The sequence below is a fragment of the Raphanus sativus genome, chromosome 6, assembly GCF_000801105.2.
Source record: "Raphanus sativus cultivar WK10039 chromosome 6, ASM80110v3, whole genome shotgun sequence".
In the NCBI taxonomy this organism is placed as follows: Eukaryota; Viridiplantae; Streptophyta; class Magnoliopsida; order Brassicales; family Brassicaceae; genus Raphanus; species Raphanus sativus.
This window is the reverse complement of record NC_079516.1, coordinates 47,860,360-47,881,581: the sequence shown is the minus strand read 5'-3', so window position 1 is coordinate 47,881,581 and position 21,222 is coordinate 47,860,360. Positions and strand designations below refer to the sequence as shown.

Genomic DNA, 21,222 nt, shown 5'->3' with positions numbered 1-21,222 from the left:
TCTTCTATACAAAGCAAGAATCCTTTTCAAAGTCACTGGGAACTGTAAGGCTAGGGGTAGACCTGGAGGAGAAATGTAGAATCACCGGTAGAAACTCTGTATACAGTTATATCCCAATCCATGTAGTCTTCTCCATCCATCGATCGCAAAACGTAGCCCCTGTCTATATCTGGATATCGCTGGTCAATAGCATTGTGGATGTCTCTTACGGTTTGATCTGATCTAAAAGGAAGCTCCAGCAATGTCCCAGGCTTATGTGACAAGTGGATAGTCATCACAATAGTACTCGGCGCTGTTTGAGTCTCCACAGTTGTGCTGTCTTGGTTAGCAAAAGGAACAGGGACTGTCTCCGTGCTTGAACCTTCCTCTGCAGCCTTGCCCTTTTGAAGTCAAGACAACAAAAACACTCGTCGTAATAGAATGCAAACACCTGATGTAAAAGCTAAAGATGAGAGGAAAGAGGAGGGTGTTACATACATGTATTTGAGACGACGTCATCCCAGGAACAGCCACTGTGACGTCTCCTTCACCACCAGCCTCTTCAAGTGACCTTTGTGTCTCCGTGGGGCCACTTGAAACATATGAAGACTCAAACTGTGATTGTGAAGGCAATCCCATTGATGGAAGAGGCGGATCACTGTTCTCCATCAAAACCCATATTAGCGATCCTGAAAGAAAAGGAGAGAGATTCCAACGTTTAAGTGGGTTTTTACCTAGAAGAGCTCCCGGTTTCACCACCTTCTTGTGGAGCCTGAACCTGCGTTGGGTTTTGCTCTGCCATGAGACAGGAGAAGGCTTTGTCTATCTCCCAATTGTTGAATTTAAGGTAAATTTCTGCAACGTCTTTAGTAATTTCTCCATCAGCCGCCTCGACGAATAGATCAATGAGCACATCTTGCTCCAGCGAATTCAGATGCGAACTTTCCTGAAATGCAAGCAGTGTAGGCATCAACACTGAGTTCCATTCTCTCAGAGAAGGGCAACTCAAAGATAGAGCAGCAAGAGGCAATAGGTTGTTTGCTAAAGTTATGTTTAGTAAACACAAAATCCAAAAAAAAAAATTAAAACAGCAAAGACAGTAAGTTTACGACCTCCACTTGAGATGACGCCACTAGAGGAGGTGACTCTGTGCTTGAATCTTGTTCAACAGCCTTACCACTAAAATTTTTCTGTTCATATAGAAAGACGAGAACAAAAAAAAAAAAAACACTATCAGAAGACAAAAAGCAGCAAGCACACCATTTGTAGTAAGTAATGGAGAGAAAAGACAAGGTTACATACAACCACTTCAGCCGTCGCAATTCCGGAACCAGACTTACTGTAACCACCAAGAACACATAAAGATACGTTAAACCATGAATCAAGAACACTAAATATAAAGATAGACACCCTAGAAGACAAAGATAAGCTTAACTCTAGATCAAGAACACACAAAGACACGTTAAACCCCCTAAACCAAGAACAGAAAGATACGCTAAACCGTAAATCAAGAAATGATTGACCTAGAAGAAGGAGGGCTCCCGATTCTGACACTCGTCGAGGTATGATCACTACGAAACTGCGGCACGTTACTAAGAACGTCCTGCACCAAATCCGATCCTTCGTGAGATGACGGCATCATCGGCTTCGACTTCTTCTCAGGTTGATCGTAGTGGTGGTTACAGAAAGAGGCCGCGGCGTGCAATATGCTCCAATTGTAGGCGCTGAGGTACTTTACTGCGTCCGCCACAGACGATCCAATAGCGACTTCTAAGAAATTCTCGATCTTCTCTTCTCTGCTCTGCTCCTCCTCCACGGTTCTCTCGTTCACGGACGACGGAGGTTGAGCCGTGAGGGACGACGGCGAGGGTAATGTTTTGCTGCGGCAAGCCTCCGTCGCTGCGTTAAGATCCCATCGGAAACCTTCGAGGTAGAATAGCGCTTCTTCTGTGCAGACCCCTAGTTTGTCGCACATTTCTTTCAACGGATCAGCCATCGTCTTCTTCTTCTTCGACTCTTCGTCACCCAGATTTTGCCAAGAAGAGGCGGGATTACAATTATCTTGCTGAAACAGGGTCGTTTTTTTTATAGTGGCAGTTTTAAAACGACGTCGAACCACGTAATTGCATCCACAAAACGCGAGGGGTAAAATGGTAAGTAGAAAAATCAGGCGCGAAGAAGAAACTGTTATAACTTCCAACGAATATATAACCGATTTAAAGCAATGTGATAGAGAAACAGATTGTTCCTGAACTTAAAGCAGCACTATTAATTAATATATCATTACAGTCACTTCTATGTAATCTATTGTTATTTATTTTAAAGTTTCAAAATATTTTTTTGTGATGGAACTAAAATAAGTATTATAATATTAAAGACTATATTTGTTTTTTCAGTTGTTCAAAAAAAAAGACTATATTTGTTTTTTTGGGGTCAAATTAAAGACTATATTTGTATGTTACAGTTTTATTTAAATAATAAAACATACCTTTTGAAAAAAAAGTTATACTAAAATATTGTTTCACAAAATATGTAAACACATTTTATTTCAGTGTAGAAAGATAAATTACTATAAAATATTTCTAATTTATTTATGGAATCAAAACCCCAAACAGAACTCTGGATATAGGGGTATGAAAATATCCAGATGGGTGCAAAAAAAAAACAATCTTCTTCTAGTTTTTGCTCCTCGAAGAGTCTTCTTGCAAACACACAGACCAAAGGCGCAATGTTTTATGTAGGTCATCTCATGCATGCTATGTTCATGTAGTCTTGCTGATCATCTCATGACATGCATTCCATTGATCCCTTCTTGCTGATCCAATCTTTTTACGTTAAACATTTATGTAATATCCAGCAGGGTTACTAATAATTGCATTCACATTGTGTTTGGATTCCTTCATATTATTTGCTTCAAACATTATTCATATACACCGTGTTAATCATTTTTAATTGGCGATAACGTTACGTGATCACACGTTGTTCCGTCAATAACTTTGAAATTGAACAATCCACAAACGCAACAGAAGTCCATGCCACTTGTTCCTTTGAGCTTGGACACTTGAGCATATTTTTCAGCTTGCCAATAAATTAACTACACCATAACGTCATCACTTTGTCCCGTCACTAACTTTTGAAACCGGACAATCTATAAACAGAGCAAAAGTCAAAGCAACCGTCCTTAATTTGAACTTGTCAAAGTAATGTGATTACGTTTGAAAAGTCAACTTTCCATTATTGGAGTGGCCCCAACATAAAAGAACTAAAATGCCAACCACATTTTTATCCATTATTGGAGTGGCCCCAACTTAACATAGCATTAAACGTATGCCAACCACATTTTTATCCTTCTTGCGCATAGATGATCTTGTCCCTGGTCTTGTTGCTTGTAGTCCTCGCCAGAGTCAAGCCTTTACGCTGTTCAAGAACGAGTTTGATACTCGTGGTTGCGACCACAGTGACAACTCTAATGGAGTCTGGTGCGATAACTCCACTGGTGCGGTCACCAAGCTACAGCTCACGTCCTGTCTCAGTGGAACTCTGAAGCCTAACAGTAGCCTCTTTAGGCTACATCAACTGCATTACCTCGATCTCTCTGGTAACAAATTCAGCTCCTCTCAACTCCTTTCCCAGTTTGGCAATCTCAACAAATTAGAGGTTTTATCTCTTCCCTCTAATGGTTTCATAGGTGAAGTCCCTTCCTCATTTAGTAACCTAACCATGCTTTCCTATTTAGGCCTTTCCCATAATCAGCTCACTGGTAGTTTCCCATTTTTGCGGACTCTAAGTAAGCTCTCCTTTTTAGATCTTTCTAACAATCACTTCTCAGGAACTTTGAATTCCAACAGTAGCCTCTTTGAGTTGCACCAGCTCATTACACTTAACCTTGCTTTCAACAACTTCATTTCTCCTATCCCTTCCCAGTTTGGAAATCTCAAAAAACTAGAGGTGTTGTCTCTTTCCAATAATGGCTTCTTCGGTCTAGTTCCTCCCACAATTAGTAACCTTACTTGGTTAACACGTTTGTTCCTTGACAGTAACGAGCTCACTGGTAGTTTACCACTTGTACAAAACCTAACCAACCTCTACGATGTAGAACTTGCTTATAATCATTTCACTGGAACCATTCCTTCTTCTCTCCTCACTATGCCTTCCTTGGAATATCTTGATCTGCGTGGAAACAATCTCGCAGGATCTTTCGAAGTTCCTAATTAACTCATCTACTTCATCTAGGCTCCAGGTTCTTTTCCTCGGAGACAACCATTTTGAAAGAAAAATACTAGAGCCTATCTCAAAACTCACCAACCTCACTCGTCTCGACATTTCTTCTCTGAACACAAGCTACCCAGTTGACTTAACCATCTTATCCTCTCTCAAGTCTTTGTTCTCCCTTGACCTATCCGGTAACAGCATACCACCAGCCAGTTTAACTTCAGATGCAAGAATCCCACTGAGCATAGGATTCTTGATTTTGTCACACTGCAACATCACTGAGTTCCCAAACATCTTAAAGACCATTCAAGACTTGCAGCATATAGACATGTCCAACAATGGAATCAAGGGGAAAGTCCCTGCATGGTTTTGGGAACTTCCTCGCCTGAGTTCAGTGGACTTTTCAAACAATTCTTTCAATGGTTTTGAAGGCTCAGAGGAAGTTTTGGTAAATTCATCTGTGAGGATATTAATATTGGCTTCAAACAGTTTCCAAGGAGCACTTCCTGATCTGCCACTCTCTATTGTATCCTTGTCTGCTTGGGGAAATGGTTTTAAAGGGAACATACCTCACTCACTGTGCAACCGCAGCTCACTCATGGTTCTTGATCTATCCGGCAACAGTTTCACTGGTCCGGTTCCTAGATGTTTGAGTAACTTGACGTTGTTGGTTCTCCGGAAGAACAATTTAGAAGGAAGTCTCCCAGACATGTTCTATGCCGGTTCCACTCTTCGGACACTTGATGTTGGCTACAATCAACTAAGTGGAAAGCTTCCAAGGTCTCTTCTAAACTGCTCATCTCTAAAGTTTCTAAACGTTGAGAACAACAAAATCGAAGACACGTTTCCTTTCTGGCTCAAGGCTTTACCAAACTTGCAAGTCCTTGTCCTCCGTTCAAACAAATTCTATGGTCAGCTCTCTCCTCCTGATGATGGTCCTCTCGCATTTCCTCAGCTGCACATATTTGAAATATCAGACAACAACTTCACCGGAAGCTTGCCAGCAAACTACTTTGTGAACTGGAAAGCATCATCACTTCAAATGAATGAAGATGGGAGTATATATATGGGATACAGAGAGGATACTTCAGTTTCCATAAATGGCTACTATACTTACCAAGATGTTATAGACTTGAGATACAAAGGACTAGTTATGGAGCAAGCAAAGGTCCTTAGTTCCTATGCCACCATTGATTTTTCAGGGAACAAACTTGAAGGAGAGATTCCTGAATCTATTGGTGTCTTGAAGGCATTGATCGCTCTCAACTTATCGAACAACGCATTTACAGGCCATCTCTTTCTGTCTTTGGGAAATCTTACGCAGCTCGCGTCACTAGACCTTTCAAGAAACAAGTGAACTCAAGGCCCTCACGTTTTTGGCGTTCTTAAATGTGTCTCATAATCAACTCACTGGTGAAATACCACAAGGAACACAAATCACTGGACAGTCTAAATCCTCCTTCGAAGGGAATGCAGGTCTTTGTGGTTTTCCTCTCGAAGAAAGTTGCGTCCGCACTGGTGTGCCGCCAGTACAAGATGTTGATCAAGAAGACAAAGAAGAAGGAGAGGTGTTGAAGTGGAAAGCTGTGGCTATAGGATATGCCCCTGGAGTGGTTTTTGGATTTGTATTAGGTCAAGTGATTGCTTCATACAAGCCAAAGTTGCTCTCGTCAAGTTAAGCCGTCTGTATTGTTTTGGTTTACTAACTTGATATTGGAATCTTTGTCGAGAGCCATTTATGGTCTAGTAATAGATCATCTTATTTTATTCTGTCCTTTGCAATTAAGTTTCTGTAGTTCGTATGTTTTTTCCACAACCTCTGGACGGGATAAACCGAATGAAAACGATGGCATATAATATAAGAGAGGTCTGTTTTTGTAAAGTACAATGAAGAAACAGAGGAGACACAACAGTTGTTTCAGTTCTCTCCGTGTTTCAATCAATCAATGGAAACATTACCAAACCAAAAGCTAAGAGGAGAATAACTGATAGAGAATTGTAGAGCCACGAGAATCAGAAGTAATTCTGTGCACAGTTGTATCCAAATCTCTGTACTCTACTCCAGTATCAGACTTTAAGTAGTAGTCTCTCTTGTCTTCTGGTCTAAACACAGCAATCTTGTTGCGGATGTCTCTGACGGTATGGTCTAATCTAACAAGAATCCATACATGTGTCCCAGATCCACAATCGTCCAAAATGATTTCTAGTCCTACTAGAGTAGTAGTAATTGGAACAGGGGATAACTCCGTGCCTAAATCTTCTTCAACATCCTTATCCTTTACATTTTCCTGTTCATATAATTAACGAGAATACAAAACACAATACTCAGAAGCCAAAAAGGGAGAAACGCAAAACAACATTAACAATGTATATAACTAAGCTCCACTGAGAAAGATTCTGTTTTGATAAGATTTTAGCATGCACAATATTAGAAAACAAGCAAAATACCATATTAAGAAAGCAGAGAGGAACAGAAGGGTTACATACATCCACTTGAGACGATGCATCTTCTGGAACAACCGCAACCGCACGACGATGAGCCTCCGCAACTGTCAAAGGGTAAAACTGTGACATTGCATTCCGCAGTTGTGGTCGTAAACCTCCTATGAACAGCGACACCAATTGCACCTCACTGTCTAAGATCTCCTGAGTAAGGAGCAGAGAAAACTCCTCCGCATATTCATCTACGGATCGAGATCCTTGGCGCAAGTTTTGTAGTCTAGCGAACATAGTACGATCAAACCTATTACTACCCCGATGTTGTACTTCTTCTGGGGACGTGTTACCATCCGCTTCGGTCGATCCATCCTCCTCGAAAGGTTGTCTCCTGCGACGTTGCTGGAGATACACTGATTCGGCTAGCTCCCGCATCGAGTTGTGGATTGTAACTTGAATGTTTTCTTGCATCGCTAGCAGAGTTCTCCTCAACTCCTCCCACTCGTTCATTGGTTGATCCGTTGCAGCTTGGTTTGTTCGCCTTGGAGCCATTGAATGAATTTGTAAAAGCTCTTGATAATATTCAATAAAAGGTGTATTTACAACGAGATGTTAAGATTCGTATATAAAGACTAACGACCTAAGCTTATCAACTAACGATAAGGATTATCTCTATATTAACTAAAACCAAAAAATAAAACTAAAAGGAAAATTAAAACCGTTGGAAAAAAAAGAAAGAAAGCGTCAAGCTATCGGTTTGGATATGAATCTTTGTCGAGCCATTTTATGGTTTAGTACGAACCAGAAACAGCAAAAGGGATGTCAATACATCTCTGTTCTAAAAACTTGTCACTGATTTGGGTTGATGACAATGATATGGTGTGGACCGAAGTGAATACAGCAAAAGTAGCTTCGCAAACGAAATGGAGAATTAAACCAACGGTTGTTTCAGTTTTCTCTATGTTTCATCAATCGTAGCAACTAGTAACTGTACAGTATCAAAGCTATTGTAAGACCTCTCTCCTTATCAAGTTCCTATCTCAAAAAACAAGTATAAAGTTGCTCTGTTCTATACAAGGCAAGAATCCTTTCTAAAGTCATATACATCTCTCTGTAGCTCTACGTGTTTTTTATCAATCAATGGAAACTGTACCAAAACCAAAATCTAAGAGGAGTACATCTGGTGGAGAGTTGTAGAGCCACAAGAACCAGAAGTAATGCTGTGCACTGTTGTATCCAAATCCCTGTACTCTACTCCCGTATTAGACTTTAAGTAGTAGTCTCTCTCGTCTTCCGGTCTAAACACACCAATCTTGTTGCGGACGTCTCTGACGGTTTGATCTGATCTAACAAGAATCCACACCTCTGACCCAGATCCACCATCGTCCAAAATTATTTCTAGTTCTACTAGAGTAGTAGTAACAGGAACAGGGGATAACCCCGTGCCTAAATCTCCTTCAACATCCCTATCCTTTACATTTTCCTGCTCATATAACCAGAAGACAAAAACACAATACTCAGAAGGCAAAAAGGGAGAAACGCAAAACAATACTGAGTTCTTATTTTTAAGCTATCCTTAGAAAACAGAGAAGGTTAATCCAAAGAAAAGACCATCAAGAGATAAAGAATATAAACACAGTGTGTAACTAGGATCCACAAGGGCAAATTCTGCTTTGAGCTTGAAAGCTATTATCATGCAGAGGGACAGAAGGTTACATACATCCGCTTGAGACGATGCTATGGTGGCGTTCCCTGTCTCGGTCGAGTCAGCATTACTCGAACTGCACAAGTTTAGATATTTAAGTTTTAGCGATTTATACTAATAATAAGCATACTCTAGAAACCAACATTTAGTGGTTTACCTAGAAGAGCTCCCGGTTCCGTCTTCTTCCAACAGACAGGAGAAGGCTTTCTCTACATTCCAATTGTTGAGTGTAAGGTAAGAGGTTGCAACGTCTCGAGTAACTACTCCACCAGCCGCCTGGACGAAGATATCGATGAGTTCATCGTTCGATTGTGACAGTGGCTCCCGCGAACTCTGCAGCTGATTCGAACTCGTACGTGGAGCTTCTCTAAACTGTATAGGCCTTGAACTTTCCTGAATCTGGATGTAGAAATGCAAGCAGTGTACGCATCAACATCAACTTAAAAGGACCTTCCATAGATAATTGGTTGTTGACTTATGAAAGATCGTCAAGACATAATATAATTTTAACTCGATAAAACAAGCAGGACAATAGTAAAAAATGCAAAGGAACAGAAGGTAACATACATCTGCCTGAGACCACGCAATTTCAGGATTAGCTGCTGTGTAATCTGCAAAGAAATAACTGACGGCGTCTTCTTGATTCCAGTTGCAGTGACTGAGGCAAGCTTCTGCTGCTTTACGAGACGCTACAATAACCACATCGCGGAATGATTTGACAATCTCCTCTTTCAGCAGTTGCTCTTCATCAGGCGAATTCGTCAGCTGAATCGAACTCATACTTGACGACAGCAGCGCCTCAGCAGATTCCTTAACGGGACTTGTACTTTCTTGACTCTGAAATGGACAAAATGGAAGTCAAAAGAGAAGAGCAACTCAAAAGAGGAAAACAGCAAGTCAGAAGGTTACACATACAGTTTCTGCGTGATCTCCAAAGAAGTAACTGATGGCGTCGTCTTGATTCCACTTGCTGTGACTGAGGCAAGCGATAGCAGCTTCTCGAGACGCTCCAATAGCCACTTTGAAGAATGATTTGATACCTTCCTCTTCCCACTGAGACAGTTTCTCTTCAGGCTGACTCGAACTCATCATACTTGACGGCAGCGCCTCAGCAGATGCAGATTCCTTGACAGGCGAAAGTTTTTCCTCCCCATCTTGAACAAGACTTGTACTTTCTTGAACCTAAAATGGACAAAGTATATGATGATGCATCAACACACAATGTAAAAACTATAACAAAAACAAATCAATAGAACAGCAAAAGCTTTAGGGATACCTTCAGGTGAGATGAGGACACCAATGGAGGTATAGCTTTAGGGACTTTTTCTCCACTGCAGAGTTATGAAAGAGACACAGCAATCGTGATCAAGAAAACAAACAGTTAAAACACAAATCAATAGAACAGTAAAACCCTAAAAATCAAGAAATTACCGCATCAGCTCCTTTAACGTCCCCACCGCCACAGATGTTTCATCCTGTAAGTACCGCTGCATATTCAACCGCCCAAGCTTCCGATTCACCTTCCTCTGAGAAGCCGTCGGACGACGTCGCTCGTCGCGGAATCGCGAAACGGCCCGCTGCAGATCCCAATCGCTGCGCTCGAGGTAAGAGGTCGCATCTTGTGTATCCGATCCGACGGCGAAACTGACGAATTGCGCGATGAGTTCGTCTCTCGACTGCGAATACGGAGATGATTCCTCTTTCTCTGGGGGAGATTCAACCGCGAGAGAGGGGAAGTTCAAGTTTTTGCTGCGGCAAGCCTCCATCGCTGCGTCCAAGTCCCAATCGAATCCTTCGAGGTACAAGATCGCTTCTTCTCTGCAGACTTTGAGTTCGTCGCAGATCCGTCTCGCATGATCGGTCATCGTCGGCGGCGAAAGGTGTTCGTTGTACATTTGGGCGGGGTTTTTTTTTTTCTTTAAAAGAGAACGAAGGATTTTTCTTGCTGTTAACAAGTTTGTTTTATAGTGCAGTCCAAACGACGTCGTATAAGAAAACGACGTCGGACAACTAAGATTAGTCATTAGTGTGTGTCATTTTAATGGTAGTCCTACGAGTGATTGAGGGAACTTAATTTTATGACTTTTTTTAACCCAAAAAAGTTTCACACAATACAACATTCATATACATTTACGCAACTTAAAATAAAATACAAATCGTTGTTGATTCAGCGTATCGACTTCTAGATCTTGTAAAAAGCAAGATGGGTCGTTGAAACTTGAACAAGAAACATGTGTATCTTCTTGTTGATGATAATGCAAGTCACAGGGGAATCATTTTCACAAATGATTTTATTGCAATACGGCACTTAAGCAATTGTCCCTAGTTTAAACCTGTGGACTAAGTAAGAGGTGTGTTTGTAGTATAGAAGCTATAAAAAGTTAAGCAACAAAAACAAAGAAGTTTAAATTGATAATTTATATATATACACACTTTCACTCGATAAAAACTTGTTGACAAGAAAATTTCCGAGAATATAAATATATATGGGTGCAAATAAAACCACACTTTCTTTTCTTTTTATAAACTCTATTTCCTATAGGTTGCAACCAGACGAACATCTTCTTCTTCAAGTTTCTGCTCCTCAATCTCTATAAGTCTCGCAAACACACCGACCAAAGGGGCAGTATTGTACGTACAAGCCTCGGTTTGAACGTAATTATCCCTCCGGTCAAAAAAATCATCTCGGTCATCCGGTCCTCCGACCAAAGCCCCGACTAAAACACTGGGATTAGGCTCGGACCGTCCGTACCAATAATCATATCCCTGAGTGCATCCAATGAACCCTTTGTAATCTTTATAAGAAGCTATCGATGCACCTCTATGATGGACCTTAGTCGGATATTTTGGACCGAATCCGACTAGATAACTTGTTTTCATCGGGTTTGATCCTAAAATGTAGTCTATTTGGGATTTGGCAAACACGAGCATCTCGTCAGGAGTAACGGTTCCTTGGTTACACTCGAGATCGGAGTTTGATTTACGGAGGTGGTCGGAGTATACTGTTAGGAGGAAAGATGCGGTGGAAACGTATTGCATGTTGTTCCATTGCCGGACGTAGAGTAAACCGGCCGGAGTTCGTTGGACATTTGTGCCGTTGATGTTCTTGTTGAGAATTGAGCATAGGTAATGATCGGCTTTTGATTTGTATTGTTGTAGGACTTTTGAATGTTGCTTGTGTTTGTCTTCTTTTATCAACTGGAAAATAAAGGAACAAAACCATTAAGCAAAATGTTAATTAAGAGAATATAACATGAATGAACACTCCAATTATTCATGTAATTTTGATAAATAAAAGAGAAACGAATATTTTGCCAGAGAACTGCAAAGATGGTCTACATTTTAATATATGAATATATGATGAAGACACTATACCAAAATTAGGGAATTTTACTTTAGTTAAAAATATAAAAAACATGCTAAAATATCTCTGAAGTCTATAAATCAATCATATGTTTATATCAAAAAAAAAATCTTACCATATTTTGGGTGCAATAAAAACACAAGGGTTTTCCCAATTATCCGCAAATTATTACTTGTGCAATAGCACAAAACTCGAGTAAACATTGTTGACTATTTACGCATATGCTTTAGGGCCTGACTCCTGTAACCGCAGCGGTTGTGGTTGCGGTTGCGGGAGTTTGCCGGTGCAGGTGGTTGCGATTTTAAGCGTTTTTTAGAGATTTGTACGACTGGTATAGCTATTAGAAATTGTTGCGTTTGCGGGACTCTTATGACTGGTAAACTACAAAACGCAACATCTGTTAAATAATAATTTAACAATATTTACATTTTATGTAATTATAAAAATATTAAAAACCATAATAATATGATAAATATAAAATTTATATTTATAAAATCATATTATTCAATTTTAAAAATTTATAGAAAATCTTTTAGTTTTAAATTTTATAATATAAATTGAAATATAATATGAATACATTTTACAATTTCTATTATTTCAATTGAAAATTTTTATTAGATATTTTTAGTATTATTTTTATTTATTCTGTTTTTAAAGAAAAAAAATTTACCCTCCCGCAACCGCCCGCAACCGCAAACGCTAGCTGAAACAAACTTTTGATTTTAAGAGGTTCGGAGCGGTTTGAAGCGGTTTGTAGCGTTTTCTGTGATTGTTTCGAAACGCCAACAACCGCTATAAACCGCAAAAGCTGCGTTTGCGGGTGGTAGCGGGAAAACCAGTCGGCACCTTAGCAAGTAGGTTTTGGAATCACGTGCCGCATAACAGAACCATTTAAGGACACGTACCCAGTTAGAGGAACAGACGCACGTGACTTTTAGTTCTGTTTCTGCCTATAACTAACTTTTATTAAAAGGAATTGTTCATATTTTATTTTAAAAATATTCATTGCGTTGCAGACAAAGAGAAAGTATGTGAACAGTTGTGGTGGGGATACCTTGCTTTGTGTTAACCTAATAAACGTGGGGAAGTTAAAAGCTCGATACTAATCCCTTCACTTAACGCAATAATAGGATTCTAATTTAACTTTTAAATTGGACCGTTTATTTGTTTAAATGATGCAATAAAACACCAGTCCTACAAATACTCATCTAATAGAAGTTCAAACTCTTGAACTTGGTTATGAAATATTGCTAGTTCGTAATGCTATTTATCGATTAAAACATAATAATAAATCAATGGGTAATAATAGAATACTAACCATGGAAGCAAGGAGCTGAACCCCAGCGAACTTGACGTCCCAGCTGAACTCAGACATGGCCCAAGAAAGGCCACCGAGTTGGTGCGCCATGTCAACCACATAACTCATATAGTGATCATTGTCGGTGGCTCGATAAAGCCATGTGGCACCCCATAAAAGCTCGTCCATGTAACCACTAACCGAGGCATAATAACTTTTCACAACACGTAGACTCTCATCGTATTTGCCTCTGTACTTGTCTCCAAACTCAAACAACTACACCAAAACCATAACTACATCAAACCTCTAACCCCAAAATAATTAAAAATGTCGGTTGCAACTGTAACATTTTTAAAAAAATTAAACAAAATTAAAAATGTGTATGTACTTGTTGGGCATGGTGCAAGAGAAGGTGAGAGTAATGTGGATTGGTTGTGCGGAAAACGATCGAAGCTGCCGCCATAGCCGCGGCTGTTTCTCCAGCCAGATCTGATCCAGGATTATTCTCGTCGATCTTGAAAGCTCGCCGTGAAGTGGTCATGTCCTCCGGTCTCTGCCAACAGTAGTGATCAGTGTCACCGTCGCCTACTTCGGCCCATAGAACATTTGGGCTTGTGTGTGCCTTAATGAAGTAATCGGTTCCCCATTTGATGGCTTCTAGCGCGTGAGACAGCTCGCCGGTGGAAGCGAGTGAGTCACCGTATTCTATTACACTCCACGACAGCATCGTTACCGTGAAAGCCATCGGAAGTCCAAATTTAACATGGTCTCCGGCGTCATGATATCCTCCCACTAAATCAACCTTTATTACCAAGATTAAATTTTATATTAAATTAAAATTTGGAAACTAATCACATCAGTTACTAGTTCGCTATAAATTTTTAAAATCAACAATATTTCAATACTTATTCTTAAGAAGTAATATATTTTTTAATTAGATAGTAATTATAGATAGAACCACAGTTATAAATTTAAACATCACGTCACTAAGTAAAATGAACAATAAATCTCAATATTAATTGGCTTTTGATATATTTAAGTATTAACTTACAATAGGTTTTTCTTCTCAGGTCTCTTTATAAAACTAATGATAGTAAAGTAAATTAAGTTTGAATTTTAAAAGAAAAGACAACATTTAATGAAAAGTAATGAGTTGAGTTTGTAACAGAAACTAACCCCTTGCTCAAGACCGTCGGTGAGACCAGAGTGATCACGCCACGTCACGCGCTGGTTGTACGGAAGTCGACCTGATCTCTGAGCTTCGAAGTAGAGTAAGCTTTTAGACAATGCTTCACTGTAGTCGAATGTTCCGACCTCTGTCTCCGACGAAACACCGAGCAACGACGAGGCGAAGGAGATAGTGATCAGAACAAGAAAATGCCATCGTCTGTGTCGGTGAATCTCCCTTACAGTCATTTTTGCGGTGATCTCTCTCTCTAGAAGTCTCTGTTTGGGAACGAAAGGAGAGAGAGAGAGAATGCGATGGACTCTCTCACTAGTCTCTCTCTATATCTCTGCTCGTCGCAGGGGGTATTTGAAAGCTGTGTGGAGTTGTGGAGGAGAGAGATGGCGTGACTTTTGTTTCTTTTTTTTTTTGTTTTATGGTAACTTTTTATTTGTTAAATATGAAAAATTTCAACATAAATGAGATGAGATTTTTGCTTTTTCAACATAGTGGTAATGGGCTTTATGTGCGTAATTTATGCAGCTAGTTATTGCTTTCCTTGTGCAAATCTCGACGAATTATTAGTGCATATAAACACTTTTACCAACAAAAAGTGCATATGTAACATAGGAGTACTATTTTGTGGTAGTTTTTGAAATTCAAAAACATAGACATTCCTAAGACAGTTAAATAATTTTTCAGAAGTAAATACTCATATTTCCTAACGAACTATTTCTCGAAGTATCTTATATATTAAAACAGAAGTCATAACTTCAATTCATAAATGATTTTTAAAAGAATGGACATTCACTAAAAATTGTTTGAATTATTTTTTTTATATTTTTATAACTAAATCCTAACAATATCCTAAAGAAAAATCTAACCGAACCTTTTAAAAAAAGATCATAACGTCTAACCGAACATTGTGTACATTTGATATATGTACATCATATCCTTTTTTAACATAGGTTTGTAGTGCATGTTTTTTTAGTCTTTTTTTGATCTTTGTAACGCATATACTTACAAACATACATATGTTATTGAAAATTTACAAATATACTTCAAATTCATTTTATTTTTATATTAAATAATTAGTAATATGGTAAATATTTAAATTATATAAGTAATCATGTAAAACAAATAATTATGTGTAAAATAATCCGCACGGTTGTGCGGATCAAGATGTAGTTTTGTTTTAAAAAATAAGTGATTTTCTTACACTTATGGATTTTTTTACATTTGTTGGATATTGTACAACTAGTTATAATTTTCATGACTGATTGAAGAGACTCTAGGATGAATCTAATTTTTTTATCATGAATATAGTTTATAAGGGTCAAAATGACTAAAATGTTTCACTAAAAAATAAATAGATATTTATATTCTTATGATTGATTAATTTATAATTAGAATTTAGATTTAAGGCGTGAAATCTCAAAGGAGTGGTAACATTTACGACTTACAAATATTTAAAATTTTAAACATTTTTTTTAAATCATTTTTCGGATTTTAAAATATATTTTTTCAAAAAGTTTGAATTTTTTTTATAAAAAGTTCGAGTTCAAAATGTATAATTCAAACACCATCAAAATTAATTTTATTTAAAAATTATTTATATTTATAATGTTATGAGGGTTTTATGACTTTTGGTAAAACATATTAGGTCATTTTCTTTCTTGTGAAATTTTTTGGTGAAAAACTATATTTATGATTATTTAAGAAATTTGCCCTTGACTAAATTGTAGTTAATAAATAGTATATATATTAATACATATTTTATTTTCTTAATATATGTGATTTTAAGTAGTATAAATTATAAAGGGATGAAATATAATAATTTATTATTTTTGAGCAAAAAATATAATGATTTCTTATTTAGCGATTTTGTGGAGATTTTTAAAAAGTAAAAGAAGAGGAGTCGGTTGAGAGAACTAGAAAGTGTAACAGTTGTCTTAGTTAGATACTTTGCCTAATGGCAATGATTACAGGTCTCCATGAAACGGTCCAATTAATTAGTAGAGTAATTATTACAGCTTAATTGGGAATCTGTGATACTTAAGAAGATAAAAGAAGTTTTAAAAAATCGTACAATTTTGGTTTCCAGGTAGAGGATCGTTTACCGGACTGTATAGGCCGCTGCTGTGCAAGGGATATCATTCTAAGATAATCCCATCCATATAATATTTTTGATTTTGAAATTTTTTTTAATGTAGTATATTAGAAAATAATTTACTACTATTTGTTTCTATGAGTCACTATTTTTTCTTACCAATGCCATGCGTTCGCCAGTGTCCTTCACTATACATTTACGACTTACCTACATTTTTTTTTTGCTAACTTGTTAATATCGACTTACCTACATTTTTTCCTAATGTCAACCGCATTCATCAAATCATGAAACAAGACAGGACTTAAAGAATTGGAACAAACAAAAAACTTAAGAAGACGATGTTCATTAAACGGAAAGATCGCATTAATAATTTTTTATTCACGATACACTTACACATAGTTTTCCACAAGCACCACGTTCATGAGCTGCAATAAAACGACTGAAACCAATCACACAACATTATTTTCAATTATCATATCTGAGATACTATTAAAATTTATAATGTGGACCAACCGTAATATATTTCAACTCGGCTTCTATCTCTGTATTTACGAATATTAATTTAAAAACTAAAAATATGTACATAAAATATATGATGGATCTTAAACTTATAATAACGTCATTTATTTTGTCGACAAAAATAATATCCAGGTTTATGATCGAGCTGGATATATCAGTGTGGTTTCCCCACCAAAATAACAAAACCGAGAGGGGTATACCAGGGGATGTATTCAATTTAACATTTGATGTGATTTGATTTTTGATGGAGTTTTAGATGATTTTAATAAGTTGCAGAGATTTATGTGATTTTTGTTAAACTACTCTAGAATATCACCTAAAACAATGGGATTTGAGTTTTTTTTTTTAACTAAGAAACTCCACCCAAACACCCTAAAATCACTTCAAAACTTTAAAATTCCACAACTTAAAATATTTTCAATAACAGTGGATTTCAGAGTACTTTACGAAATGTCAAGTTCAATAACAGTGGATTTTAAATGAGTTTTTAAAATTGATGTTTGTGATAAGTTTCTTGGGCTACCACTTAAAATCAATTGGTAATTAGTGGTGTGACCCAAGTCCCTTATATATTACTTATGTCCCCATCATATATATCCGATGTGGGATCTTCTCTCCAATACCCTCCCTCGAGATAATGGTGCGTATAACCATTAATCTCGCAGAATCCATCATACCCTTCCGAGATAATGCTCTTTTCTAGATATCTCGGAGAACTGAGCCTTTTTGGGTCATCAGCTAATGGGTTGATCGGGCCACTGTCCGGGCCGGATTAAAGGGTCAAAGTATTGGGCCGGCTCTGATACCAAGATAAGTTTCTTGGGCTTCCACTTAAAACCAATTGACAATTAGTGGTGTGACCCAAGTCCCTTATATATTATATATGTCCCCATCTTATATTATATATAAGGGACTTGGGTCACACCACTAATTGCCAATTGTTTGAATAACATTGGATTTGTCATTTTAATACAAATCACTTGAAACTCTCGTTTGAATACACCCCTCTAAGAGACATATCTACATGTGTTAATGTTTTTAAAACCGGATCGACCCAATAGTTAGATCAGATTCAATCATGAACCGAATATATAGTCAAATTAGATCGAATAATTGGTTCGACCATGAATCATTCACATAGTCAGATTGAGTCTCAAAACTATTGAAACGAACAAAAACCATTAAAAGCATCAAAAATTTATAAAACTAACTATATAAACAAAAATTAGCCTATATTTTCAATGTTTTATATTTTATTGTATTTATATTTTAATTATGTATCAAATTTACTAATATTGATTTAAAATTATAGTATTAAAATATATTGCACCAAATTATTAAACCAGATTTGATCTGGCTGAATCATATTAAATCGTGATCCAAATATATTTTGGTTCAGCTTTCGGTGTGATTATATAAACACTGACATGTGTACAAGTTCCTCTACAAGCATAAATCTCGCAGTAACTCAGTTTTTTCATACTTTACTACTATAGTGACCGGTTTGAACGGTTTGTTTTTCCCCGAGCACCGACATTTTGACGTGGACCCATCATTTGTTAACCTCGAGCCTCGACCGACAACTTGGTCAAATAATTTGACTTAAGCAAACAAAAGGTATGATTAGTCAGATTAGCGACACTTAGCATGGAGACGTAAGTTTTGATACGCGCTGTTAACGGGGAACATGTGTTTATTTGTTATTAGACTACTACACATCACCTGCTGAGAAATAGACTAGTTTTTTCTTCATATGCATAATTGACAATCATAAAAAACGAACTTTATATTTTCGCGACATTTAAGAAATTTCACTAAATATGAGAAATCAAATGCTATTCCCTCTATTTTTATTTCAAAATAATATATGTTTTAGAAAGAAATGTTTTTGAAAAATACATATTTTACATTTTCAATACATGTAATAGTGATAAATTGTAAATTTCGAAGACATTAATTATGTTTACTAAATTTTGATTGGCTAAAAAGTATAGAAAATAACTAATAACGGAAAATAATGTATTTATGATCAAGGATTTACGTATTTTTAATATTATAAAAACTTTAAAACATTTGAAATGGAGAGAGTATTTTATGTTGTTTGAAAAGTAATTTTCACAGTAAAACAAATAAACTCATAGTAAATTGATTTTCTCCCAGTCAAACAAATGGGACAGACAAAGTAATTATCGAAATCAATTTTTACTTTGATAATTACATCTCTAAACTATAGGGAGAATTTATCGAAATCAACTTTTACTTATATTTAAGAGTTTTATTTTCTATATTTCTATTTAGAGAATATATATCATTTTATATTTAAAAGAAAAATATTATATTATTTTAAGTATCTCCATTACATACTTAATGTTTTGTTTTAGTGCATAAAGATGAAAAATTTACATTTCTCTAAAAATATCATTTAAAAATATAATTTTAAAATTAATTAATCGATTATAAAAAACTAAAAAACAGTAAAATCTAATTGGTTGAATAATTTCCAATAAAATTAAAACTAATTTTAAAATCTCAAAACTTTATACAAGTTGAAACAAAATAATTCTTCTAAAACATTATCTATATTAAAACGGAGGTAGTACTATATGATTGTCTATTAATTTATTGTAGTGTTTTTTATTTTAGAAAAAAATGAAAATTTTCAATGGTGTAAGCAAATTATTTCCCAGCTGGTGTGTGGGTTCGTGCAACGAGCCGGAAGCAATCCTGCCTGATTAACTCCAAATCTACGGAAATTAATAATGTTGTCGTTGGTATGTCCCACATTTTCATTCCTTCTTCCCAAAAAACTCAAGTATTATCAATTGACTGGGCGCCATGTGTCTCTTCTTGGCCGAAGTTTCGCGAGCAAATCACCGACGCCCTCAAACTCCAACGAAACTACACTACTCCACTTACGATCGTCTAAAGATACTTTGATACACTAACTTATACCTTTGATAACTAACTTATATTAATTGATACCTTAAAAAAAAACATTTTAAAAGATGGTTTACGGCTTGTTTTAGATGGGAGAGATTGAGTCTTCTTGTGCGTCTGAGTTAAAATACCTTTTAGTAAAAAAAAGAATACTCGTTAATACCTTTTGGAAAAGATGGTTTACGGTTTCGCATATGTACTACCAAATGCTTGATTTGTGATAATACGTGTTTCCTCGCTGCATCTCCTTACCTTATCACCCATCGAGATTAATGGTCTTCACTAAGTCAAGTGCTCAGACCTCATCACTTTTACCTAATGCTAAGTTGCTAGGATTACATAAATCAAGATTCTTTGTTCCATTAATGAAAGGGAATGAAATTCTATAGTGTACTTTATTTTTTTCTCACCTTCTCTTGGATCCATGCAGAATAGTTGGTGACTTGAATAAAAAAATATAATGTCCTTTAATGCATGATATACCATGTAATGTACTAATCAAATCCTAATCTTTTAGTTAAGAAACAACTTAATGACCAGACATGTCAGATCTTTATGTAAAGAGTCTTTGCACAAAGCAAAGCTAAGGAGAAGAACTTTCCTGGATCGAATCTTTTTAGACGTTCCAAAATTTCATAATCTCCCACCGACGGTCCTACCAACTTCACTATCACATTTAACAAACGTGCAGAAACCAATTAACAAAATTTTTATATTGCTACCATTAAGGTGGGAAAATGACGTAGTTCCCGGGACTGGCCCTTGGTTAACTCCCAAGGTAATGATATGTGCGTGTAAGATTTTCATATATAATTATCAAACATGCATTAGTCCATAATCTCTTCAGTATTATAACCGAAACTTCAATTAGTCACATGACTGACATTCCTTTCGACAAGAATCGTGATTTTGATAAAACTCTAATACACAAATTGCACTTATCGACACTAGGATCTTGTACTTTATTATAACCCGCTGATGATGTTTTCTTAATTTCCTTAGTTGACTGTGGGTTGTGGGTTGTGGCCATGTAGATTGCCAACTAGCCTCTGATACATGCTTTTGGTGTGGCTCCTAACTGATTTGCTTTTAACTTTGTCTAGACCGTGCCTTCCTTCTAAAGAATGAGGCAAAGACCTTACATACCCCAAATATTGGAATCTTTAATTGATAATTTAATATATTATTAATGCAAATGATTTAAATATAAAATAAGAAAATATCAGTTCAAAGTCCCGATCATTCACAGTTATGGACCTCCTGATAAACTGACTCAGATCGGTCTCCCTCAATCGAGGTCCGTTCATTCGGTCTGTGAGCAGTAGCGGAACCAACAAAAAATGTCAATAGAGTCAGAGGTTTGGGGTTCAGTGTTAGAGCTCAGACCGACTATGCTGTAATTTATTCATGGAATAGTTTACAAATCATAGTTTTTGTTATTTTACAGGTGTCAATTGAATCCACACTTTTTAAGTGGATCTGTCCCTGTCTGTGAGTA

General features: G+C 36.8%; 4 protein-coding genes and 1 pseudogene across 4 annotated transcripts; 1 reads left to right on the top strand and 4 right to left on the bottom strand.

The window, feature by feature from the left end:
• Positions 1-2: 2 nt before the first annotated feature.
• Positions 3-2,140, bottom strand: LOC108812946 (uncharacterized). The gene is made up of 6 exons (XM_056989066.1): positions 1,503-2,140; positions 1,282-1,318; positions 1,092-1,169; positions 714-925; positions 478-637; positions 3-380 (listed from the first exon to the last, which is right to left on the bottom strand). The coding sequence occupies exons 1-6, from the start codon at positions 1,973-1,975 to the stop codon at positions 51-53; spliced, it is 1,290 nt and encodes a 429-aa protein (XP_056845046.1). The 5' UTR covers positions 1,976-2,140; the 3' UTR covers positions 3-50.
• Positions 2,141-3,558: 1,418 nt separating this feature from the next.
• LOC108849741 (receptor like protein 23-like) lies at positions 3,559-7,723 on the top strand (annotated as a pseudogene).
• LOC108808719 (uncharacterized) lies at positions 6,162-7,179 on the bottom strand. Its single transcript, XM_056987420.1, has 2 exons — positions 6,679-7,179; positions 6,162-6,479 (listed from the first exon to the last, which is right to left on the bottom strand). The coding sequence occupies exons 1-2, from the start codon at positions 7,177-7,179 to the stop codon at positions 6,162-6,164; spliced, it is 819 nt and encodes a 272-aa protein (XP_056843400.1).
• On the bottom strand, positions 7,652-10,294 carry LOC108812945 (uncharacterized). Its single transcript, XM_018585351.2, has 7 exons — positions 9,764-10,294; positions 9,609-9,663; positions 9,248-9,514; positions 8,900-9,169; positions 8,490-8,731; positions 8,348-8,408; positions 7,652-8,110 (listed from the first exon to the last, which is right to left on the bottom strand). Exons 1-7 carry the CDS (start codon positions 10,225-10,227, stop codon positions 7,793-7,795), a joined length of 1,677 nt encoding a protein of 558 aa, XP_018440853.2. The 5' UTR covers positions 10,228-10,294; the 3' UTR covers positions 7,652-7,792.
• A 503-nt stretch (positions 10,295-10,797) lies between these two features.
• Positions 10,798-14,563, bottom strand: LOC108849691 (endoglucanase 11). Its single transcript, XM_018623280.2, has 4 exons — positions 14,170-14,563; positions 13,382-13,795; positions 13,015-13,269; positions 10,798-11,530 (listed from the first exon to the last, which is right to left on the bottom strand). The coding sequence occupies exons 1-4, from the start codon at positions 14,407-14,409 to the stop codon at positions 10,862-10,864; spliced, it is 1,578 nt and encodes a 525-aa protein (XP_018478782.1). The 5' UTR covers positions 14,410-14,563; the 3' UTR covers positions 10,798-10,861.
• Positions 14,564-21,222: the final 6,659 nt, after the last annotated feature.